The 25,821-nt window shown below is 45.6% G+C and overlaps 1 protein-coding gene across 2 annotated transcripts in view; it reads left to right on the top strand.

The window, feature by feature from the left end:
* TENM4 (teneurin transmembrane protein 4) overlaps positions 1 to 25,821 on the top strand; it is a 792,376-nt gene that overhangs the window by 694,509 nt on the left and 72,046 nt on the right. For both annotated transcript variants that reach the window (XM_015115340.3, XM_077964103.1), the window contains exons 20-21: positions 18,221 to 18,340; positions 24,173 to 24,434. In XM_015115340.3, coding sequence (XP_014970826.2) covers positions 18,221 to 18,340; positions 24,173 to 24,434 — 382 coding nt within the window. The remainder of the gene's footprint in view (positions 1 to 18,220; positions 18,341 to 24,172; positions 24,435 to 25,821) is intronic.

Genomic DNA, 25,821 nt, shown 5'->3' with positions numbered 1-25,821 from the left:
TAAGTGAGAACTGAATCACTCCAGAGCCTCTTTTGGATGAATGGGGGTGGGAGGAAGCCCGGAGAGTGACAGCATCCATGGTTCCTGATGGAATGTCAGGGAAGGCAGATATAAAACTATTATCCAAGAGTTTGGAATTTTTATGAGCAAAGTTTTGTTGCTCCCACTGGGTGACAGATGAAGAGAGTGAGAAACCAAAGGTCCAAGGGGAATCTTGGATCAATACCCGCTTTGCAGTCAGCTCTTACTGATCCTGTGGTCTCCAGATGAGCTGAAAGGCATTGATGCTGCTCACCCTCAAAGCAGACATCCAGAAGACTTTGCTAGGCAGGGGTGGGTGCATCTGCTGCCATCCCAGGCCACATGCCCATACAGTCTTCCTGTTTTCAGTTGTGTCATCCGTTGGACAGTTTTTTACTGAGGTCTGTCAGGTCCTTTGCTGGGATTGCAGAGATGAGCAGAACACAGTTCCTGCTTATTGGTCACTCCCAGTCCACTAGGAAAACAAAAAAAAGGGACAGTTACAGTGTGATTCGGCCAGAACTTTGTCCCCAGGGCACTCTGGAGCACAGAGGATGTACTCCTGGGTAGGAGGGAGGCCAGGGCTTTAGAATCAAGTCTTAAAGAGGAGAAATGGTTAACTAGGCAAGGAAGGGAGAGAGTGTGCCAGGGAGAAGGAAGAGCTCATGCAAAGACCCAGAGACACAAAATAGCTCTCTAATCTCTGCACCCTAGATCAGGGCAGTGAACCAGTACAACATATCCAAGAGCAGGGATTTATGATCATTTCTTTTGAATGTCTTCCAATGTAGTGGTGCCTCATATGTGCAGAACTATCTCTAAAAGTCAGCATGGTTAATTTAGCAGTCACTGTGCACCCTGTATGTTCATTTTTCTGTGCCAGAGGGTCCCTGTCCTGAGGGAACAATGGGGTAGTGATAGGGGTGGGAGGGGTAAGGGACATTTTCAAGCTCTGTTTAAAGGGGAAATCAGCAGGACTTGGTAACTGATTGTGTCTGCGGGATGCTGCAGAGAGGAGTCTCCCACTTGGATGCCTGGGTAGATGGTGGTACTTTCACCAGGCTGAGGAGCAGAGAGCAGGAGCAGGGTGGGAGCAAGGTGATAAAGGGACACACCGCAGTAGGCCACCCAAGAATAAATGTCTATCTGCAGTTAGTAAGTATTTCTGGAGCTCATGCAGAGGTTAGGGCCTAGAGTTCTTGATTTGTGAGCCATCAATGAACAAGCAGTTGAAACCGTGAGCACACAAAAGGTTGCTCAAGGAGGCCGGGCGCGGTGGCTCATGCCTATAATCCCAACACCTTGGGAGGCTCAGGCAGGCAGATCACTTGAGCCCAGGAGTTCAAGACCAGCCTGGTCAACACGGCAAAACCCCATCTCTACAAAAAAAATTAGTTGGGCGTGGTGGCAGGTACCTATATTCCCAGCTACTCAGGAGGCTGAGGTGGGAGGATCATTTGAGCCCAGAAGGTTGAGGCTGCAGGGAGCCAAGACTGTGCCACTGCACTCCAGGCTGGGTGACAGAGCAAGACCTCATCTCAGGGAGAAAAAAAAAAAAAAAAAAAAACCTTGCTCAAGGGGAATGCGTAATGAGGAAAGAACAGGGACTGAAGAAGCAGCCATGGGGAGCCTCCCTGTGAGGCAGCTGCTGTCATCCCCAGAGTGTGACAAGGGAAGCCAAAGAGAAGGCCTCACTGCTGGACCACGATGGAGCGGGATGCAGACATGCAGGTCTGTCAGACTCAGGAAAGAGCCTCTGCACTTTCCACCACCCCAGCCCATCCTTGCAAGGAGCCGTGACGAGATGAGAAAGGTGAGATGGAGGAAGCCCAGCAAGGGTGTGGCAGCATTCAAACCTCCACCTTTCTAGAGATGGAGCTACTCGATGGTCCAAACCCTCCACCTTACCCCCAGAATACTGAGAAGCTGAGAAGTTAAGTAGCTTTCCCAAATTCACAAGGCTGGTCAAGTGGCAGAGCTGGAAATGCTGTTTGACCTATTCATTTATCTTGGCTAGAAATGCTGCTGCTGTCCCTGGGGAGGAAGCTTCCTGCTATTTTCTTCAGTTGTGTGATTTTGTATGTATGCTTGTAGGCCTTCCCACAGTGCGAGTTTTTTTAATCCACTAGAGATATAACTAATATTCCTACCAAGGAAAATGTCACTTGCTCAGTCATTCTTTACGGGGCCCATTATGGGATCCAATTAGGGCCATGGCTTGTTGGTTGCCTATGGTTGTTCTGCTTACTGGATGCCCTTGCCATGCCAGCCTGATCAATGCCAGCAGGGGCACGTCCCCTGTATGTCCTCCTGGTCACTTCCTGAGCCTGCTGCTTAAGCGCCATGAGTCACTGTGGGACCTGCACACAGGTCTCAGTATTGTTGCTCCAGCAGGTCTGACTGGCCTCAAGAAGCCAGCCAAGTACGGAGTTTGAGACGCCTGTGCTGGGGAAAACGGACCCCTCAGCAGTAGGGAAGATACAGGCCTCGGAGAGAGGCCACCTTGGGCTTCAGATCCTGGCTCTGCCACTCTACATGCACAGCTCTGGACAAGTAGCTTAATAGAGTGCATCATGTAAATGTCTGTCACCCCTTCTAAACTGAGTCCTCCAGGGAAACACTTCATCTTACACATTTTAGCACTTAGTAGTTGCTGAAAACATATACATATAAATTATCTTGAAGAATAAGGAAATGGAAGGACTGAGGGAGGGAGGAAGGATGGACATATTATCTATTACACCTAATTTTATACTGAGGATTCAGAATCCAGAGAGGCTAAATCACCTGCTAAAAATCACATTACAGATTAGTCACAGAAGCAGAAGAACTCAACTTGCAGATCATTGTTTATATATCTGTTACCTTCAGCTGGTTATATACGCTTTGAAAACAGAGACCATTCATCTCTCCAAACCTGCAATACTTTGGCCAGGGCCAGGGATATAATATTTGCTCTTCAAATGAATAGATAATAGAAGCTTCCAAAAATGTTACTGTCTCTTAAAAAAAAAGTTACTGTAAAAATTCCTTTTACCTAACATTTGCCAGAATCATTATGTACCAGCTCTTCACTGGTCTAGATTCAGAAGAAACAGCTCTCAGGAAGGACCCCTAAACAGATTCTTGTGTAAAATATGCCCAAGTGACTAGAAATGTAGACACAGGAGGCAGCAGATGCTTTTCTCATTAGACTGCCTACTTGGTATTCGATTACCTTGGTCTAGACCAGTAGGACAGTGCTTATTTGCACAGTTGGGGTAAAGTGAAATCAGCTACCCAGTTTAAGTAGTTGCTTTCTTTCCTCTCATATGACGGAGTGTGGTATAATAGCAAGTGCCCAGAGTTACAATCCTGGCTTTACCTCCCACTAGCTGTGTGTGACCTCAGGGAAACAATTTAACCTTTGTGTCGGTGGCTCTAGTTATAAATTGGCAATAATGGTAACTCTTTCATGAAAGCTGTTGAAAGGATAAACTAAAATAAAGCACCTGGCCCGGGGCTTAGTACATATTAGGTGATCAGTAAATGGTGGCTTTTGTAGCAGCTGCATGGCATAGTGAAAATAGCACAAGCCTTGGAATCCGACAGACCAAGATTAAAAGGCTGTTGCATCCACTTTCTAGTTTTGTAACCTTAGGAAAATTCCTAAATTGTTCACTTATCTGAGCTCCAACTTGCTCATCTGTAAGTTTAGGGTGTTAATGTCTATGTATCTTGGGATTGCTGTGAGAATTAAATGGGGACAAAAAGTACATAAAGTCTCAACCTAGTACTTGCCACACAAAAACTTGCTTGCTAATTACATGGCGGTGATGATGATGTTAATTAAAAAGAGTTTCCAAATCCACTTCCTTAATTGGAAGTAAAACTTGAGAGGAACCTGCCCTCCAGGTCCAGCAACCACCCAGAGAGGAGGCAGGTTTAGGCTGTTGAGGAAGCGAAAAGGTGGCATTCTTGCCAGCCGGCTGTCAGTTGGGATCCTTATTAGAGTGGAGCCCAGTGGCGTTTCTCCAGAGAGTGGAATTTCTGATGGGGAGGCAGACCTGACTTGGTGCCTGTGTATGACAATTAGGCCTGTGTCCAACCAACAAAACCCCACATTCTCCTGCACCCCATGTGCTATGCCACAATTTGTGTAGTTCGAGATTTCATTTAACAGCCTCCAGGAATCAGGCTGTCACCCAGAACCCAACAGCATTTCTGAGACCAGCAAGGAAAGGCAGGCCTCAGAGTGGAGGTCCTTCTCTCTGCAGATTCCCAGCTGGATCAGGCTCAGGGAGCCTCAAGTATGAGGCACACTGGGACCTCAGCTGCCGGCACCAGAGGAGAGAGAAGAATTCAAGGACAGGGCTTAGAGCCAACTGGCCCACCTTGGGTGTGAAAGCAAGCAAGCCAGTCTCTAGCACCCAGGGCTCTCCCCAAGACTCACTTCCTCAGAGGCCAGACCCTATCTCCTGGAGTGATGAAGGCCTCCCTGAGGGGCCCTGTCTGGTTCATCTGTATCCCCAGGGCCCAGCACAGTGTTGGGTCCAGAGCAGGCGTTTAATGCAAGTTGAATGAGTACAGTAGCTCTATTTGACATCCTGCCAAACTGCTGTCCTCAAACCCACAGAAAGTGACAAAGCTGGATGGAGAATGACAGACATGACCTAAAGTAGGAGGGGACAGAGTAGGCATGGGAACCACTGTCACCAGATTAAGTGGATTGAATACCACCATTCTCTCCTGGCCTGGATGCCCGGGTCCCATCTGCCTAGTGGAACAGTTGTCCCTCCCATGGAGTCATGGGGAGAATGCAGTGAAGGGGGTCCACTGTTGACACTTAGGAGAGGAGGAGCTCTGAGGTCTGCAGGATCTCCAACTGCACTGTCCATACAAAGAGGCCAGGATACACACGTGGGGCTTGGAATCAGAGAGCTGGGAAACGGAGGGCAACATGAGACATCTCCTGGGCAAACACCTGAGCCAGAACTGTTTCCCATTGTTGGGTGCATCTGTGCTCTTGGGGAGGACTCCTCTGACTGAAAAGGCTGGATGTGGGTCAGATATCCCCTCAGTGAATAGTTATAGGTTGCAGATGCTGGACAGGTTAGCAAGTTATAGGAAGAGGTGCTGATGAACCACCCCCAGGTTATTCAAATATGGGTTCAGAATAGGTTTTAGGACACGATATTACAACCACCCAGAGGGGAGGCAGGTTTAGATTGTTGAATCATTATTTGAGGAAGGGAATTTGTCTGAGAAATCATGTGATGGCAAATCTTGCTGGGTTCCCCTAATTCTAATAGGTTGTTGGCTCCATCAGGCAATAGATGGGTGTGGACAGGGAGCTACAAGACTCAGCTGACAGGAAACACTGAGCCCCAAGAGAAAAGACTCAAGAAGTCAGGGGGACTTTAGCAAAAGGAAGGATGGATTACCAAAGAATTTACCCCAAAGGAGGCAGAGAATCATATGCTATAGAGATATGATAGAATCCTATAGGATACCTGAGACTCGTATCCTATCAGAGCCTATGAGGAGGAGAGACTGGGCAGGCTCAGCAAGGGACAGAGCAGAGCAAAACACACAAGCTGCCTGAGCGTGCTGGCTCACGCCTTTAGAAATCCCAGCATTTTAGGAGGTCGAGGCAGATAGATCGCTTGAGTTCAGAAGTTCAAGACCAGCCTGGGCAACATGGCAAAACCCCATCTCTATGAAAAATATGAAAATTTAGCCAGGTGTGGTGGTGCATGCCTGTGGTCCCTGTTACTCAAGAAGCTGAGGTGGGAGAATCACTTGAACCCAGGAGGCAGAGGTTGCAGAGAGCAGAGATCATGCCATTGCACTCCACTCTGGGTGACAGAGCCAGACCCTGTCTCAAAACACAGACACACACACACAGACACACACACACACTTACACACACAAGCTTCATTTGGTGACTATTGCCCAACACCTACTCTGCACTAGGTGTGGGAGGAGAGGATATCTCACCCCATTACTGTGGGGGTCTTCGTGGATCCCATGCCTTGTGTGTCATTGAACCCAAAGGAATTGGCACAGAGTGAACCACAGTGAGTGACAGAATAAATCAATGAATTAGCCAGTCCCTGCTGAGTGCCTGAAGAGAATTAGAGACAAAAGTGCTCTGAGAGCTCAAAGGCAAGACCATCACTCCCACTGCACGTCTGTCCCCTGAGCCTACACCATGAGAGCTGCCTCTTCTACAGCTTTGCTTCTCCAGCATGTAACACAGGGCGGGCTTAGAGTACGCAGTAGTAATTGTTTGCTGTTGAAAACAAATGAACGAATGAAGACTTATGGCAGGAGATGGCCTTCAGCATGAGACAAAAATTTCAGTAAGGAGAGTTGGCCATTAGAGCATCATTTATCAAATTGCAGGTCATAACAACCCATTAGTGCCTCATGAAATCAATTCAGCAGGTCGAAACTATTATTTTCAAAAAAAGAAGTAAATTTAACTGAAATGAAATAGAATGAAATAGAAAATATCAGTGCATCACTGTAAAAAGAATATGTATTTCATGAAACTTATTTCAGTTACATGTGTATGTGTATGCATGAACTACTGGATAGGCTGTATTGCTTACTGTGGGTTTCAGTTGAACAGGATTGTAGAAAGCATTCTATACTACAGAACCAGTGTGAGCAACAGCATAACTTTCCAGGACAATCAGAGAATGCAGAGAATTTTAATGTGGCTGGAGGATAATTATGATGACACTATTTTCCACATCAAAGGTCAGAAGACATGCTCTGACATTTGAAATCAAGATGGGCTTAGGAAATCTGTGGTATATAAGCATGGTAAGCAAAGGGGGCATGTGGGAGAAAGAAGAACAGAGGGAAATATCAGGCCAGAAAAGTGGGTTAGGGGCAGGAACTGAGAAAGATGTGACCCTCACCCGTTCACTAACCAAGTTCGAGCATTTCATCTCAATCAGGACCTAAAACTGGCTCTAAACAGGAGTGAAATAACCTTGATTCCACCTAAGTCTTTGAATTCCTTTCAGACCCTATATAAAGGCACAAAGCTTCCAGGAATTTTAAAAGCAAGAGTTTTCAAGAGTGAAAAATGATGGAAAAGAGAAATGACCATGTATGCAGTATAGTTTTTTATCTGCGCACTGTGAACCTAAAGCCATATGCAAGCGTCCATGGCACAGGGGTTTCAGAAGAGCATTTGCTCCCCACCCCCCACCTCCACCCAGGTCTTAGCCCTCAGGAAGCCCTCAAGAGGCCGAGCAGCAGAGATCATCTAATGGACTTCAAATAAACACCAACTTCCTGACAGCTGGCCTCTGAGCGAATTTATTATTGAATTATACTCCTGCATTTTCAGAACAAGCTGAACTGACAGGGTACCCCATCAGTTTAAAAAAAAGAAAAAAAGAAAAGAAAGACAATGATAAATAACCTGATGGAAGATGGAAGAAGGCAAAGATCCTGCTTCCTCCAAAATGTCAGCCATTATATATTATTCATGTTGGTTTTTTAAAAATCCCTCCCCGCACTGAAATGAATGTTTATGATGATAAAGCAACTAGGTGATTCAATTCAGGATGCAGACAACGAGTTCTCACATCATCCTGATGAGCAGCTAACAACTCCTCCTCTGCCACTTGATCATCCCTTTATTGATTTCAAAAACGAATTACGATCTCTGTTTGCTTTGTAGCTTGAGCTTATTCCTAGTTGTCCATCACAGAAAGCATTAGCAGAGGATGCTGTGGTGCAGTGGGAACGACTCTGGGTTAGAGGGAGAGAGCCTGGATTCAAGTCCTGGGGAAAGTGAGAGCATGTGACCTTGTGCTGGTGAGACTCAACTTCCTTCCCTGTGATGTGGGGTCACTAATTCTACCCTGCAAGGTTGTTTGGAAGATTAAATGAGATAAAATACCCAGAAGCCCAATGGCTGGCTTATAGCACGCGTTCAGTACTAACATCTAACATTTACCAAGGATATTCTATTTGGAATGTTTTATAGGTAGTAACACCTTTAGGTCTCCGGGCAGACCATATGATATAGGGACTTTATTACCCTTGTTTTAAGCAATGAAAACTGAGCTACTGAGAAGTTAAGTAATCTGGGCCATGGTTATAGGGCTTGTAATAGCAGAGCCAACATTGGAAGCCAAGTCCAGGTGGCTCTAGAGCCCATGTACTGAGCCTCTCTTCTTCTCCACTGAGTCCTTTATGTTCCCAGCTCAGCATCTTCAGTTCAGAAATCCATACAGTGTGGTGCCACTACAACCCTAGCACCCCGCCTGGCCCTGACTTTCTCTCCAATATTCTGCTACATCATAAAAAACCCATGTGCAATAAGGCTTTGTGCTGGAGCACTGACCTCAGAGGTTGGAATCTCAGCCTCACTATTTGCTAGCTGTATGACCTTAGAGAAGTCTCTTAATCTTTCTGTGCCTCACTTCCCTCCTGTACACTGTGAAAATAATAATCCACATCTCATGGGGATTTTGTGGGGATTAAATTAGCACACATAGAACACTTAGGTGTTAGGGCAGTAAGCATTCATTAAGTGTTAGTGACCCCGTCACTAAATAGCAGTAATGTTAATATTAGCATTAGCTATAGCATTAGTATACATACAGGTTTTAGTGTCACTATTGAGAACTGGGAGAAAAATGAGAATCTTAGCCTGAAGCATCAGTGTAGTTGTGTAATTGGGGCAAATATCCTAGCACCTTAGGATGGCAGGGATGAATGGACCTTCCAGACCATCAGCCCTCTGTGCTGGAAGAGGAAACTCCAAGGCCAGAGAGAGCCCCTGGCTCAGCAAGTTAGTAGCCAAACCTGAGTCCCAGAGAACCTGGAGTCCCAAGTGAAGGTTCGTATATCTCAAACTGTAAACTGTAATTCTGCTCTTTGTAAATCAAAGACTTTCTGTATTTTTATCCAACGCTGAGAAATTTTAAGCAATAAGAAGTTAAAATATTTATAGAGCCATGCTTCACATTACTAATGTTGCCCTCAATAGAGAATATAGGATCAGGTGTTGCAGGTACCCCTGCAGGTAGTCTAACTGGCCCTCCAATTAGATCTCAGAGGCATTAAGAGTTTGCTCCAAGCAAATCCCACAATCAGGGGCTTGACAGGGAGGGATGCAGCCTCTGTGTGTATTTTGCTAGAGGGGAGAGATCCAGCCCCTCATGCCTCCCCTGCCTGGGTCTCCTCCTCCCACCACAGTGGGGGCCATGTGAGTCCACCCTGTGAATCTAACCCTGCAGGCCTCTAGGACCAATCCCAATCTGAGAAGAAGGGCTTAGAGCAGCCCCAGCTGCTCAACTCACATCCTTGCTACTGTTGTCTGCCATGACTTGCCAGCTGTGCCAAATGGCTTTCTGCCTTGTCCCTGAATCCTGGCCTCACTTTCTGTGTCTGACTTAAACATCCTGGTGCCCTGGCACCAAAGGACTCAAAGCTTGCCCTCTTTGGACAGGCTCCCATCCCTGCCACATCTGGGTCTGGAGCTCCATCGCTGCTCTACCTGGGCATGATAACCGAGTGACACATGGATGTCCCCATCCAGATGCCTCCGGGAGCCCTTTCATGATGCCGCTACAGCCCTTCTTCCCTCATCCTTTGAATTATTATTTCCATTACAGGCCAGCTGTGTATTGCTGTACACCTCAGCTCTAGCCTGTTGAGCTGGACTTTGTGCAGAGTCCCTTAGCTGCGTTTCTGCCTGGTATCAGCCCCTTCCCCATGAAGTGAGTCTGATCCTGGTTCATTCTAGTTTCCCCTTTCCTGGTGAAGCAGGACCTGCCCTGTGCCCTGACAGAAGGCAAGACACATGGTCATGGAATGAACTTGTCTGCTGAGAGACTGTGGCTGGAGTCACATGTTAGCAGAGCTGCCTTGTATTCTTCTAACAGCACAAACCATCACCTGAAACGTCTTCTTAGAAACAAGCTTCTGGCCACACAGCACAGAAAGCAGCCTATCTAAACATGCACCACAAATCCCATGTCCCCAGGTACAATGATGGTATTTCTGAGCCATGTCCCCAGACATGACCAACCCACTTACCTGGGACAAGGGCCTTGCTCCCTGCTGGCCAGACCCTCTCAGTCCTGCTTCTCCCTCACCATAGTTGATGGGCTCAGTTCCCCAGAAGCATAGTATGGTGGACAAGTCAAGGGCTCTGTTCTTGTGTACACATTTATCAGCCAGCAGAAAATATTCTAGAAGATTCTTGTGGGAGAGGACTCAGCCTGAAGCATGAGCATTGAGCAGCCAGACTACCCACGGGCTTGAGAGATTGATTCTGCAGCCTGGGAGCTCACGCTCCCTTGGTGTCTGAAGGAGCTCAACAGCCGTACTTAGCTAGCAGGCCACAGAACAGTGGTTTCTGGGCTCTGCAGGAAGCACAACCTCAGGTCCCTGAAGACACTAGTAGTTGCTGGGCCATCTTGCTGTTACCACCCCAGGTGGTGTCATGGCACCATGGCAGAGCTGGTGGTACCCCATCCTCAAGGAGTGATGGAAGGGAAGCTCTGCCTCACCTTCAGACATCACTGACCACACTTATACATGAGGAACGTGGACTCAGTCACTCAGAAGACCCCTGTAATTTAAAAGGTAAACTCCTCCCTCCTGTCAATCTGAAGGAGCCTATGGAGCCTATAATCCCAGCTACTGGGGAGGCTGAGGCAGGAGAATCTCTTGAACCCTGGAGGTAGAGGTTGCAGTGAACCAAGATCATGCCACTGCACTCCAGCCAGGGTGACAAAGCAAGACCATGTCTCAAAAAAATTTAAAAAAGGACTAGATCAAGTTTTATTGGTTTGGGGCTATTGGAAAATAAACATGGTAAATATAGGATAAGCTTTGAAATAAGTTATAAAGATTGAAGCACAGTGAGAAGTTGGCTTTGGGGTATAATAATAAACAGCATATTCAAGTTTATTTTATATACAAAAAAAATCACCGCATACACTCTCTCGGAGTCCCAAGGTGGATACCGAAGGTGGGCCATGAGAACAGGAAGAAAATTTTAGGGGCTCTATCTATACAGTGTTTCTTTTATCTTAAGAAATAAGAAAGCAAGACTGGTTTATTTCTGTAGAATGTTGGATTCTCACCGATTTGTTCCTTTGGTCCCTGTGTTACTTGGTTACATGTCTAGACCAGTACATGAGGCATTCTGAGGGAGATCAAGATCTACTCCACAGAAAGAGGGACAGTGGGGTGGGTACAGTGGCTCATGCCTGTAATCCCACCACTTTGAGAGGCCAAGGCAGGTGGGTCACTTGAGGCCAGGAGTTCAAAACCAGCCTGGCCAACATGGCAAAACCCTGTCTCTACTAAAAATACAAAAAATTAGCTGGGCCATGGTGGTGCACACCTTTAATCCCAGCTACTCAGGAGGCTGAGGTACAAGAATCACTTGAACCCAGGAGGTGGAGGTTCCAGTGAGCTGAGCTCATGCCACTGTACTCCAGCCTGGGTGACAGAGTGAGACTCTGTCTCAAAAAAATAAAAAAAGAAAAGAAAACAAGAAAAGAAAGAAAGACGGACAGTGAACCCACACTGGTTTATTGTGTATTACTGTGTTTATTGTGTATTATGATGTAATAGTATATTATATCATAATTGTTTGTGCACATGTCTGTGTATCTGTATAAAATCTAGTGTTAACCAAACTTACTCATAAAATGGTAAAGTGGCTTTAAAGGTTTCCTGCAAAGTAAATACAAATGGAAGATAATACTAATAGTGCAAGTACAAGCAAACAAAAAAAAATGGCAGAGCTGATACTTCTACTCCTAATATTAAATACTTTCCTCAATCTCGCTATGAGGTTAAACATGATTATTTTCATAAGATTGAACAAAAAGTTAACTAAGAGTTTCAAAATGATCAACAATCTTAACAGAGTTCACTAAAAGAGTCAAAATTATCAAGAAGGCTATTTGAAATATGAATACTCATCAAACCTTGCACCAAATGTATATTACCCTTCCCAGGGTGAACCAGCGATGGTAGCACATGTGTGCAATTTATAAATGAATGCAAATACATTGAAGGAGCCTGCTCAAAAATGTTTGCAGAAAGGGCATACAATCAAAAATGGTTCCAGAACCCAGCTCTAATCATGTGAACTCTGAATTGTGAGGCAGCTAAGTCAAGTTGGGATTCTCAAATAGTTAGGTACCTGTCGGTCAGACTGTGAGTACCCTGAGAGGTGGAGTGGCTCTCCCAAGTTCTCATGGCGAATCCTGCATTTGAATCAGTCCTGGCTCCCCTGCAACTCTGCAAGAACGGGCAAGTCGTTCCCTGTCTGAACTTTATTTTCTCATCTTTACCAAAAGAAGTTTGAAAGAGGTGATCAGGAAGGGCTCTTCTGACTCGAATGTTTCATAATCAGGGGTTTCCCAAGAATACGTATATAGGCGGAAGATGTTGGGCTGGAAAAGCTGGTTAAAGAAACTGAGGCAGAGCATCAGATGGAAAACTAGGAAGACAGAGCTGCAGATCAGCCTGGTGGCTGGGCTGGAAAGACGGTCTTGAGAGCTGCAGAGAGGACAATGTCAGGCTATGACTGGAAACACCTTCAGTGGTAGTAATGTCACAGGCTGTGAAGTAAGGCTTCTCATTCGGGCCCAGGTAATGTTCTTACAAGACTTCAGATAAATTGCAGTAGATGCTGGAAAGATCCCCATTCAATCAGCAGAAGTTAGCAGGAAACAGTTTAAGGATTTATACAAGTCAGGCAAATAAATCTGTTTAAAATACACAATGCAAAGGAGTGATTTACATAATCAATAATGTTATAGACTAGCAAATACTTTAAAGGAGAGAAAGGCTAGAGTTATCATTTGCCACCTAGATCCCAAATGATATTCCAGTCTCCTAAATATCAAAGTAGCTGCTTTCACTTAATAACAAAATAACACACACACACACACAAACAATAATAAAAGCTACAGTTTTTCTCCCTTTGCCTTCCTTTATCTGCTTTTATAATATACATTGACTAATCAATCTATCTTTGTTTCTGGCATTCTTTTTCAAAGTTTTCCAGACCACAGGTGGTACAGATGAGGAGGGTATAGAATCAAAGGGTCAGGGCTAGGCTGAGGCAAGTGAGTCTTCCAGGGGAAGGTACCCAAACTTTGAAGGAGAGTGTGGGCCGGCCGCTTGAAAGGGCACAACTCTTCCAGCCCTGGGTTCTCTAACCATATCCCTGTCAAGGTCAAGTAGCTCAAAGTTCTCTAACATCGTCCTCACCTTAAGTAACAGAAGCACATAAGCTCTTTATTCATTGTGTAAATAATTTATCAAGAACTTACTCTGTGCCGTGCATTCAAATTCCAGAGCAAACACCTGTTTTGGAGGAGGTTTTCTTTTCCCCACTCAGAAATGGCCATCAACCATGATCAATGCTGGGAATATAGCAGTGAGAGACATGTGGTTGGTCCTTGTCTTCAAGGAGCTCATGTTCTGCTGGGCAAAAGATTGTCCTGGCAGAGCAACAGCACTCAGAGCTCATGAGGAGTAGCCCGGAAGGAGCAGGAGTGGTGTTTACTGCTTGGTGAATGCTCTAGGAGAGGTGGAAGTTTCCAGATAGAGGGAACAATTTAGCGATAAGTATAAGTATTGCATGAGCTCCATTAAGATTCTGACGCCACGTGTAGTAGGGCTGCTTTAGCTGGATTGGGTAGTGCAAGATTAACAGTTATAAATTCTTAAACGTATGTTGAATTCTATTTTATACCAGTTGGGAAAAACTTCAGCCTGCATTTGACAGATGAGAGAAGGGAGGTTCGGAGAGGTCAAATGACTCCAAAATCATACAGTTAGTTCCCAGAGTCAGAACTGGGAACTATGACTCCCAGCCCAGTGCTCTCGCCACCACAGCCCTACCGTTTTTCCCTGAGCAACAGTTGAGGTTGGCTTTTTATTTGCTTGATTTTGTTTTGGAGCGGTTTTGTGTCTCCAGCAGATTCTTCTGTTGATCCCAAACCTTGTCACTCTCCTCAAGAAGCAGTCAGGCAGATCTTCTCCCCTGCTGGCGTCAGCAAGGGCACCTCAGTCAGGCCCTGAGTGTGTGGTTGGACTCATGCCAGTATGTCTCACACCACCCTTGGCTTGGCAGTGGCGCTCCCTCCTGGCAGAGTTCACCTAGCCTAATTGCTTGTTTTATATCCCAGCTGCCTGACATATGCCAAACCCATGTGTTGACTCACTGGTGTCAGAGACAACTACACGGGGGCATTTCATGTTGGCTTTTGTGAGCTCTAGCAAGTAAGTGGAGACCGAAATTCATACATTTCTGGAACTTAGCACCTAACACAGAGCCTGACTCACAGTAGGTGCCCGATTTTTCATGAAATTAAAGGAATTTTAGTGACTGCAGGTACATAACACAGTAGTAAGAGTGAGGCCTCAGAAGTAAGAAGACCTAGCTTTAGTGTCAGCTCAGCCAAGTGAATTCCTTTCTGGATGACCTTGAGCAAGTCTTTTTCTCTCTTCCAGTTACTTGATTGTTTTTCACTTCACAAACACTCTGAGAGCAGCATCCCACGCTTACCCTCTCTGGAGATGTGGTCCAGCCCTCCTCTGGCTCACACGTAAACATGTGAGATGGCTATACAAATGCAAATGATATAATATGACCATCAAATATTAGAGAGATACTTATAAGGTGTATAAAAGCCCAAAGGAGGGGGTGATTCATTGTGTCAGGAGAAGTTGATGACAACCTTACTGAGGTGGTGACAGCTTAGATGAGACTCTTAAGGATGAGTAGAAAATAACAGCCCAAAACTCCATTACACCAAGACAGCGACCATGAGGAAGCAAATCATGTCAAATAGAGGACTGGTAATGGAGGATCATATGAGCTAGCTGGAAAGCCAAGTTGGTGGCAGTGATTTGCTCTCACGTTAATGGTTTTTCACTAAGGCAGTCTTCCATTACAGAGTTCTACACTCAAAGCAGCAATTATTTCTTAGCCACATCTCCACCACTGAGCGAGTGCCCAACCCTCAGTGTAGGGTCAGTGTTCCAGTGGTATGCAGAAGCCAACTTGAACCAGTTCACAAGAACTGATTATTAAATGTTCAGAAATTTGGCAAGCTGGTTGTTAAACACAGCCATTATTAAAAATTAAATTATATAAAATTAAATAAGGTATGTTAAAAGCAAAGGTAATAAATACTCAAAACTTATTACTTTCTAATTATTTTGCCGTGTTTGATGTTACGTTTGCCCTTGAGTTACTCAGGACCATCGCATCTCCACGGTGGCAGTACCGCATAATGGCATCCTCTTGTGTGTCTCTTGCCACCTCTGTTCAGTGGCATCTCTTTGGTAGCTTGAAAACAGCCAGAATGAGAGTACTTACACCACAGAAATGAGCAAATGCTACAGTTGAAGCTGGTTTTCTTTTCTTTTTCTTTCTTTCTTTTTTTTTTTTTTTTTTTTTTGAAAGTCGGTCATTAAACAATTGCCAGCACACCACTGATAGTATCCATTAAATAAATGGATGCAGAAAGCAAGCATCGGGAAGCCCAGCACTCGCATCTTTTGAAACCTCCCAGGACAAATGCATGTGGCACAAGACACAATTCGGAGGCCCCTGCCGAGCTGACTTCCCATCTCCTTTGTTCCAGGGAAGGCTTTATATTAATCCGGGCTTTCCTGACAACTGAAAATCATGAAAACAGAACGGGGATGGAAGTGTTTTTCTCCAGGACTTAATTTCTGAGCCAAATGCCTGTGTTGGCAAGAGGCCTCTATGGCCTATCAGTGTCCAGGGAGTCAACCTAATCTTCCCCAGAATCCAAAAGCAATCCACGGGAGCCCGGGCTGAACTTGCATCTGCTCTGGCTTGCTGAGTTGGAGGCTACCTGGTAGCCAAATGGTGCCGATTCAATGTTTCCCAATTATCAGGAAATCCCCAAAGAGAGATCAGTCAGAGGAGGCTGGCCTGCATGTGTGTGAGGGGCAGCAGCCAGGACAGCCCCAGAAAGGAAGCCATCCCCCCAGGGCTGGTTACTGTCCAGGCAGAATCCAGAGGCACGTATGTCTGGAGAAGGCTGGATGGTGGCCAGCATCAGGAGATGAGATCTGTTAGTAATTCTCTGGAAGGGACAGAGTTCCAGCAATACGAAATTCAATTGTCCTCCATTAAAGAAAACATCTCTCAGAACCAGCTGAATACAATCGGTGGAATAAATCTTCCCCATTAGTGGAGAGATAATTTCACATAAATACATTGGAAGACCTTCAGAGCAGAATTGAAAGTCTTTGCTGAGCCTCACCCGCTTAACTTGTTTGCCGTGTAATTGCATTTAGACCAAGGGCCTCGGAAGGAAACCACTGACTGAATTAGCATTAACCAGATTGTATGGAGTGAGGTGAGGAGGGTGGGGTGGGGTGGGGAGTCTGGTGCATTGTGGGTAGTTGTTCTTGCCTTCAGAAAGGACAAGCTGACACTAGTGAGACCAGCTGCTTTACAAGCCTGGTGTTAATTGCTTTTCTCATCCAACAGAGAAAAGTTTATCACTCTAGGAAGGTAGAGGTGTGGGTACCTCATATGGCAGGGACTGAATTTGAGATCTTTTTTTAATGAACGCCCATGGGCCTCGTCACTAGCTCTTCCCTAGGCCAGAAGAAAAAGCCTTCTCACCTGAGGTGAATAGAGAAGGTTATGTGGTGCACAGCGCCTGTGTTTTTGTCTCAGATGCCTTTCAGCGAGGGCTTTCTCCCCAGTGTGCGGATCCCTGAGGATGTTGAACCAGCCAGTACCTTCAGTTCCACCCATGGCCAGTGGCAAGTGACTGGTTAGAGTTGGACCCGGAGTAGTGAGGCCCAGGTTCAAGTCCTGCCTCTGTCACCTGCTCTCTGTGGAGCTTTGGGCACACAATATAACCTCTCTGGAAACCGGTTTCCTCTTCCATACAATGAGAAAGTTCCACTAACTTAGGGATCTTCTAACTGACTTCTCCAGACATGGAGACTCCACAGAGTTGCCCTCAGAATCACCCCAAGGGAGAGGAGGCCTCCACCCCAACTTCATCCAGGGTAGATCTTTTCATTCGTTTTCCGCTTTGGAGTCCTTATAAAATGTCATTTACCCAAACATTTCTGTTTCTGAATATTTGAAAAGCCACCATCTAGATGATCTCTAATTGTCCCATTTATTTGTTCAACCATCGTGTTTTCAATGGCAACCTAGGATTTGTTCGACATAGTTCAGGCACTGTGAGGAGAAAGAAAGAAATCTTCACGCTGCCCTCAAAGAGCTCAGGATCTAGTGGAAGGGAGGAGCGTGTATGCTTTGGTAAAGTATCAAGGTGTCTGCCTCAGGTTTTGTGGGAGAGAGGAACTGGTTCTGATTAGAGGTATCAAGAAAGGCTTCAAGGAAGAGGTGTCATTAATAGTTGGGTCTTTAAGGGTGAGAATGTTGGGAGAGGAGTGCAGGAATGACATTTTAGGCAGATGGAAGAACATTGCACAGACAGAGGCACTAAGTAACATTCGCCTGGCAAGTTTGGGAAAAGCAGGTAATTTCTTGTGCAAAATATAGAGTAAGAGTGGGAGGAGGGATATTGGGAGAGGTGTCAGGTTCCAAAACTCACTCCGAGAGCATGCTAACATCTGTCCTCCTATCTCGAATGTCAGATGAAAGGAAGTACCTTCTATCCTGCTCACTTGTTTGTATGTTCACTTCCAATGAGACTGTTAGTAGCTGTAATAGCCATTGCCATTTGTGGAGCTTACCCTATACCAGCATGAAAAAACAAAGACTCAAAGAACTGGCACATGCCTACTGAAGTTCAGAGAGCTAGGACGTGACAGAGCCAGGATTTGAACCCAGATCATTGAACTACACATCCACACACAGAACTAGGTGATATTGCCCTCTGCGATCAGCTTTATCTCCTTACAGCATAATATAGTATCCTCAGAAAATAATCTCCAAGTGAGAACATTGAATCACCTCCCAATAGTAATTCTCTCAAGGACACTTCGATGCCCTAAATTGAGGTGACTTTTTTTTTTTAAAGATTATTATGTATCTTGAGTGAGTACCATGAACCACTGGGTACAAGATGTGTCTCAGTGACTGATTTTCTGTCTTCTGGCCTCTCGGGGTTCCCTGCCAGCCAGGGCTCTGATCATGAAAGGTATATCATGTTTGTGCTCTCTTCTCTTCCCACAGGCATGCTTGTGTTATTCGTGGCCAAGTGATGACATCAGATGGAACCCCCCTGGTTGGTGTGAACATCAGTTTTGTCAATAACCCTATCTTTGGATATACAATCAGCAGGCAAGATGGCAGGTAGGAGACCTTCTATGAGTCAGAAACAGTGAAGGTCCTGCTTCTGTGGTCTGGCCATATAGCTGCTGCTGGACTGATAATGTGGAAAGAGGATGGGTCTTGGACTCAGAGGGCCTGAACTCAAATGCGCAGCTCTGCAACTTACTAATTGTATGACCTTGTACCTGACTCTGGCCTGTGTCCCTTTGACTCTAGATTTAGCAGTTTCTTCTCATTTGGTTCTCAGAGTAAGGAGAGCGTACCTTATACATATCCTGTTCCATGACTTATGATATAAAACAGTCATGTGAACCACTTTCTACAGAACAGACAGCTTGAGAAATCTCAGCCATTCCTGTTGTGTGGTTTCCATCCTGCAGCTGCCTAGATCTGTGCAAGCCATTTGGGTGATGACAGAATTCTGACCTTTGAATTCCTCCAAGAACCATCAGCAGAATGAAGTAAAGCTTCCTTAATGGCCCTGGCTCTCCCACTTGCTGTGCATCCTAGGCTAACTCTCCTCACCTCTCTGTGTCTTGGCTTCATCTGTTAAATGGTCCTAATGCTGTTTATTTCACAGATTGGTTTTGAGGGTTAGATGATATGGTGGATGAGGAAGCACCTGGCACACAGTATGTGTTTAATAAATCTTAGTTCCCTACCACACTTTGATTCATTGCTGTATTTGCAGTGTCTGGCACATAATGAGTATACAATGAATATTAGCTTTTTGTTAAAATTACAGATTATTGAAGAAGGTGATGTGACAGGATAGGCAATGAGAATATTTTGGAGAAAAGGAAAAGAGAAGGAGGAAAGTAGAATATTTAGGCTGTCAGTGATGACAAGTCCTCTATTTTTAATAAAACCAGGTGGTGGCAGTCCATCTGGCTAAGCGTGGGCCCATAAGGTTGATTTTCACTCTGTGTTGGAAATTATGCTCCAGCTTGATTGATTTTAGCACCTCTTTAATCCAATATCAGATGTGAACATGTCCCGGCCGAGGTGATAATGAAGTAGAGGCTCATCTGTTTGTAGACATGTGTGCCTCTTAGATGGGGTTGGCAAGCTTGGCATGGGGTGCCCCCTCCCTGCCTCTCACTCCGTGTGAAAAGGAAGAGGCCCAGCTGGAAGACGTTAGTGGCCAGTCCAGGGATAAACTGGCCAGGCCAGGCCACTGTTCCCTACCCTGTACACCTTCCAACCCAGGAAGGCCCTCATGAAGACACCCGCTACAGCATGAAGGATGCTGCCTGCTGTATGAAAGTGGCAGATGTGAGCCTCCTAGGCAACAGGTATTCTGACCACATTATTACCTGCTGTGAAACATTCATCCAAAAGAAGCCTTTCAGGACTGCCTTTTTTTGCCATGAAACTTGCCAGTCACTCCTGTGAGATGGCAAATCATCAGTCCTTATGCCCTGTTGTGGTTGGTTAGAGTAGATTCAAAAAACACACCAAGTCTGGCATAAGTTCGGTGGCCTTTGGGGAAAGCTTACTCTGACACCTCCCGATTCCTCCTGTTTGTGCTTCCTCTGCAATTTCTACTGCCCACTGAGAGCATGGAGCTAAATATCAGCCATGTTTCCTGCATCAGCCTCCTAAATTACATCACAGTAGCCAGAATTGCTGCAATAGAGCTTGAGTTTCAGATCAATTCTTGCCAGTGCATTTTGGGACTTAAATTTTCTTCCCAACTCAGCCTAATGTATGGGAAAGTTATCACTTGTTATCACTTGTTCTCTCAGTATCCAAAAATCTCTGTCATATGTGAACAGATATCACTGCCCTCCCACCCTTCCTTAACTCACCTTCTTTCTTACCTCTCATGCCTTAGGAAAAACCGTAAGACTAAGAGATATAGTCTGGAAATAACAGTGTGGCAAGTGGACTGAAAGTCCAGGGACCCTGTATTCTTCGCTTTCCAGGAAGGCACCATGATACTTGCCCTCATTCAGCTCCCCCACCCCTACACACACGCGCACGTGCGCGCATGCATGCACAAACACACACACACACACACACACTTGCTGAAATCCCAGACTTCACACCTTTATAGGAGCTTACAAACAGAAAACAGTAGCAGAGAAGTTAGCCAAAGAGATCATTTTAAAAAAAGGAAAATAGAGGCCATGAAGACAAACTAAAAGAATAACAGGCAAGAGATACAGATTAGGTTCGTTGAATTGAAAATTGGGGGCCAGGCACAGTGGCTCACATCTGTAATCTCAGCACTTTGGGAGGCCACGGTGGAAGGATCACTTGAGCACAGGAGTTCAAGACCAGCCTGGGTGTTCAAGATCAGCCTAGGCAACATGGCAAAACCATGTCTCTATCAAAAAAATATACAAAAATTAGCTGGGTGTGGTGGCATGCACCTGTAGTCCCAGCAACCCAGGAGGCTGAGGTGGGAGGATCGCTTGAGCCCAGGGAGGTCAAGGCTTCAGTGAGCCATGATTGCCCCACTGTACTCCTGCTCTCCAGCCTGGGTGACAGAGTGAAACCCTGTCTCAAAAAACAGAAAGAAAGAGAAAAGAGAGGAAGGAAGAAAAGGGGAAAGGAAAGAGACAGGGGGAAAGGAAGAAAGGAAAGGAGAGGAGGGGAGGGGAGAGGTAGGGGCCAAGACAAAGGAATGTATGAGGCCCTGTGCTTTTCCCATCTATTATCCCATCAGTATAATCAATAATCCTGCCAAATGATTATGATCATCAGCTTCTTTTTACAAATGAGAAAACTGAGGCTTGGAAAGGTGATATAATTCAGCCATGGAGCAAGTAGTAGTGTTCAGAATGGCCCTGCACTGTTTAGGCTTCATATGACACCCAGGCCTTCCCTTTGGGGTCACATTCACATTCATATCCAAAGCAGGGTTTCCCCTCCAGAGGAGCGGGCCTAGCCCCAGCTCATTACTTGCTCTTGGCAAGGCCAGCTGCCCTCTGCTTGCTCACTGCCTTGGGAATATGTCTTTTCATGTTTGTCTTTCCTCCCTCCTCATATACAACCTCTCATGAAGGGAGCTTATAAGTCTGGCTGAAATTCTGTTTGACAGTTAAAAATGTTCTATCAAGGCACAGATGCTATTCAGTTCCATGACAGAAAAATTGTTCTTTGAGTATTTCCCCAAATTCATGGGTACTCTCCTAGAGAGCCAAAACCTGAATTCTTGATTCAAAATAAACCCCACCCCAGGTGTTTCTCTATCACTGAATGATGGTCAGGCCCAACTTCACCTCAGTGAATGCGGAACAGGCAAAGGGGTGCTAGCTCCTGCAAAGGGTGGAAGAGTCAGGCTGTGGAGCTTGGAGCCCCAAATCTGGGGGTGCCATCTACCAAGAGCAGAACTTGACACTAGGACAGGATGGTTCCATGCAGAATCCTTGCAGTCTCTGGAGGAGAGAAGAGCAAGCTGCAGGAATGGGCCCATTCCCCCATGGTGGATTTATCAGGGTCAAAATCAGACCCTGCACTGAGGTCTCCCACACCAACTGCACAGGTGAACCTTAGATTTAACTGCAGTAACAGCCAAAGTGAGAAGGGACATAGGGTGTTTAGCAGATGTCAGTTCAGGAGCAGTTGATGCTGTCACTCATGCATTTATTCCATCAACTTTTAACCACCAAGCACTGGGCTAGTTTCTGAAAAGACAGAGGACTCGATGTCCCTGGGCCAGAGAGCTCAACAAGCAATCACAGTGCAATGCCATGCATGTGGGGCAGTGGAACCCAAGGAGGAAGCCGGAATTCTGGCTGACTAAGGCTGTGTGGAGGAGGTGAAGTTTGAGCTATGCAGTTTGATAGTTAGGAGTTCTCCATCCAAAGAAGCCAATGAAGACAGGCCTTGAAAATACCTACTACAGCCAGGTTGTGATAGAAGAAACGGACTAGTTTGAAGTCACCCCAGCAGATAGAAATCAGGCCCAGTGAATAAGAAGCTGGAAAGAGAGGGATTCACACTCAGTTTAAAAAAAAAAAAAAAAAAAGTTCTAACAGTCAGAACTAAACTAAAACAGAATAGTCCTCCTGTGGATATAGCAATCTCCTAATCTCTGGAATTGTGTAAGTAGGAACTGAATGGGCCTTTGATGGTGGTTCTACAGAAGAAACTGATGCATCAAATGGGAGGGGGACTAGGTCAGATGACCATTAAATTCCTCTCCAGTGGTTCACCTATTACTTGATTTAAACTTTCTGTTTTAAGAAGGGAAAGGACACAAAATTCTAGTCTAATATCTTTTTTTTTTTTTTTTTTTTTGGAGACAGGTTTCACTCTGTCACCCAGGCTGGAGTGCAGTGGTACAATCTCAACTCACTGCAACCTCTGCCTCCCAGGTGCAAGCCATTCTCCTGCCTCAGCTTCCCAAGTAGCTGAGATTACAGGCGCCCACCATCATTCCTGGCCAGTTTTTTTGTTTTTAGTAGAGACGGGGTTTTATCATGTTGACCAGGCTGGTCTCGAACTCCTGACCTCAGGTGATCCACCCTCCTCAGCCTCCCAAAGTGCTGGAATTACAGGTGTGAACCACCGTGCCTGGCCTAGTCTTATGTCTTATTGCATGATGGGGCTTTAAGTAGCAGCCACGCTATGCCCTGTTTTTACTTCAGCAGAGCCAGCCTACAGGATTAGTGATGTGCCTTGGTTCACATGTGGCCCTCTTTTCCCATTGTCTATAATCTGAGTCCATCTGATTTCTAAACATGTGGCTGCAGAACCCTCAAATCAGGTTCCTGGTGGGGCTGGACAGTGTCAGAAACATTGGGTGTACAGATAGAGAGGAACTCAGTTTTCTTTGATGTTCTAAAGTAAAAGTGCATGCCAAGGCTTGGATGGGAAAGTGCCTTGCTAGGTTTGTCTGCAGGTGATTGGAGTTAAGATGCCAGCACCAAACAGAACTGCCAGTATGTTTCTGGCTAGGTCCTGTTTGGACACAAGATATTCTGGGGTGAGGCAAGGAAGACTCTGCCTGTACAATCCCCACAAGCCTGAAAAAAGAAGGGCTTAGCAGGGCGTCATCTAGGATCAGGGAAGGCCTGAAGACCATCATAGAGCAGACCTATTTGGTGTGACATTGATGACAGAACTAGGGCTAGGAAGGCAGGTTTCTCCTCAGACCTCCCCAGCATCCTCAGAGGCTGATGAACAGAGGCTGGGCTGCGAGCTCTCCAGACGCTGTCACAGTGATCTCATCTCAACTAGGAGGCTGGCACTCAGTCTTCTGGTTCCCCTTTCACTTGTAAGATACTGTGATTCTAATTGAGCCATCTTTAAACTGCTTAGCTATTTTGTAATTGCAAAGGCCATTGTTGAGTAATCTATCACAATTAGAGCTAAAATTGCTGTGGAGTCATAGAATCTTAGAGACTTAAGAATAATCCATTTGAGCTTTTGCATTTTACAGATGAAAAAAATGAGGATCAAAGAGGCTAAGTGACTTATCCAAGATCACACAGTAGTTGGAGGCAGAGCCAGGACCAGGCCCTAACACCCAGATCAAGGCTTGTTCTGCTTCGTTCCCTGACTTTTCCCTGGGCTTCAGCTCTGACGCAGTTGAAAGGCCCTAAGTACCAGCAGCACCACTGTCAGCTCTTGTGTATCCTGGAAAATGACTCTCCACAGCAGTGGTTCCTTTCAGCAAATTCTCTATGTGAATCATTTTATGGGGGGAAAAAACCCTGCTTTCTAAAATCACTACCATTGTTTGGAGCTGCAGTCAAATCTTTAGGCATTAGAGCCTCCCTCAAGAAATGCTCAGACCCTTTGGTATAATTTTCTCTCCTTTCTTGGTCTCTTTCTTTCTCATCCTGGTTCCTGCTCTTTCTGCTCCCCACCCCTTCTCAACCTTCCCCTCCCAAACAGTTTTGACTTGGTGACAAATGGCGGCATCTCCATCATCCTGCGGTTCGAGCGGGCACCTTTCATCACACAGGAGCACACCCTCTGGCTGCCATGGGATCGCTTCTTTGTCATGGAAACCATCATCATGAGACATGAGGAGAATGAGATTCCCAGCTGTGACCTGAGCAATTTTGCCCGCCCCAACCCTGTCGTCTCTCCATCCCCACTGACATCCTTCGCCAGCTCCTGTGCAGAGAAAGGCCCCATTGTGCCAGAAATTCAGGTACCCAGCTTTCCTAACTGCATTCCACCACACTTTTATTTCATTCTGGGGATGGAAGAGGATCTCAGAGACAGTGGAAAGAGAGAAAACACCTCTGTAGGGCTTGGGTCAGGTCCTATCAGCCTGTTATGCAAAATCCAGCCACCAAACCCCACAACGGGCATGGTGTAAGGGCATGAGGGGCACCCCTCTTACAGACAGAAAACACTTGAGCACCTGGAACTGCCTAGCACACTCTGGCTTATACTAAATTCTCTCTGTCTTTCCACTCTCCTGGTTAGTTCACTTCTGCCTACTTTCCTTTTCCCCAGCATCCTATGTTCCTCTCTCATTATTTCTGTTAAAAAATATTTAAAATAAATGGTCCTATCAAGAGGAAGGAGCCAAAGGATCCCGAACAGTGAGCATTATAATAAAGATTAAATGAGAAAAATATATATGAGGTGCTTAGCACAATGTCTGTCACCTAATAAGTACTCAATAAATTTTAGCTGTTATTATTAAGATTATTTAACACACGCCGCCTTCACGCCAATTAAGGCCTTGGCTCAAATCTATATATACAACCGCTTTACTTAACCATCATTAAAAGAAGGTAATTGGGAAAGATGCATTTTAATCTGATGGAAATCAAGATAGATATTTTCGCCTAACAAAGCTCCGCTAGTTGAATTTCCTTCGCTGTCCCCAGCCCAGTTTCTAACGACAGCAGTGAAGGCCTGAGGAAGAGGAGAGATGTCAGTGCAGAAGCCCAGGAGAAGTCCTGGCTGTCTCACCTGCCCGAGGAGAACTCAGGCGATGTGCCTATTAATAGATCGCGGGCGCTGGTGGAGCAGGGAGTTTATACATTTTTGTGTGTATGTTTCATGCCTGGCTGAGCAAACACCTTTCCGTGCGTACCCTGTTGAGTGGTTTCTGATGCCAGCCAACAAGAAGGACATACAATCATTCTGAAATTCTCATTGCACTCACAGGTTGAAACCTCCTTTTCAGAGATTCAGTGCCTGTCTCCCGTCTCAACTACCAGGCTGACCTTTCTTATGAAATGGTTGTCAGTGGAGACAGAGCTTGCTGGAGAGAAGTGATTTGTTACTCAACCCTGGCTCAGCTCCAGCTAAACATTTTTCCCAGGAGCAGGGACTCTGGAACAAATGGGGTTAAAGGTCGCACCCTCTTTACAGTGCTCCCTGAGCTGGGTGCCTGCACATTCAGTTAGGGCAAAAACCTTGCTTATTATCAGATTCATGAAATACACATAAACAAACTCTTGGATTTTCCCAGTCCTCTCATAGGTTAGCCTTTGCAAGTGCTGGGAGATATGAATTTTAAAGGGTATGCTAAAGAAGGTAAATATTTTTCAGAGCATCAGGATGGCACTTCAGTCATG

The sequence above is a fragment of the Macaca mulatta genome, chromosome 14 (genome assembly GCF_049350105.2).
Source record: "Macaca mulatta isolate MMU2019108-1 chromosome 14, T2T-MMU8v2.0, whole genome shotgun sequence".
NCBI lineage: Eukaryota > Metazoa > Chordata > Mammalia > Primates > Cercopithecidae > Macaca > Macaca mulatta.
The sequence above is the reverse complement of the archived record's forward strand: the minus strand, read 5'-3'. Positions and strand labels throughout refer to the sequence as shown.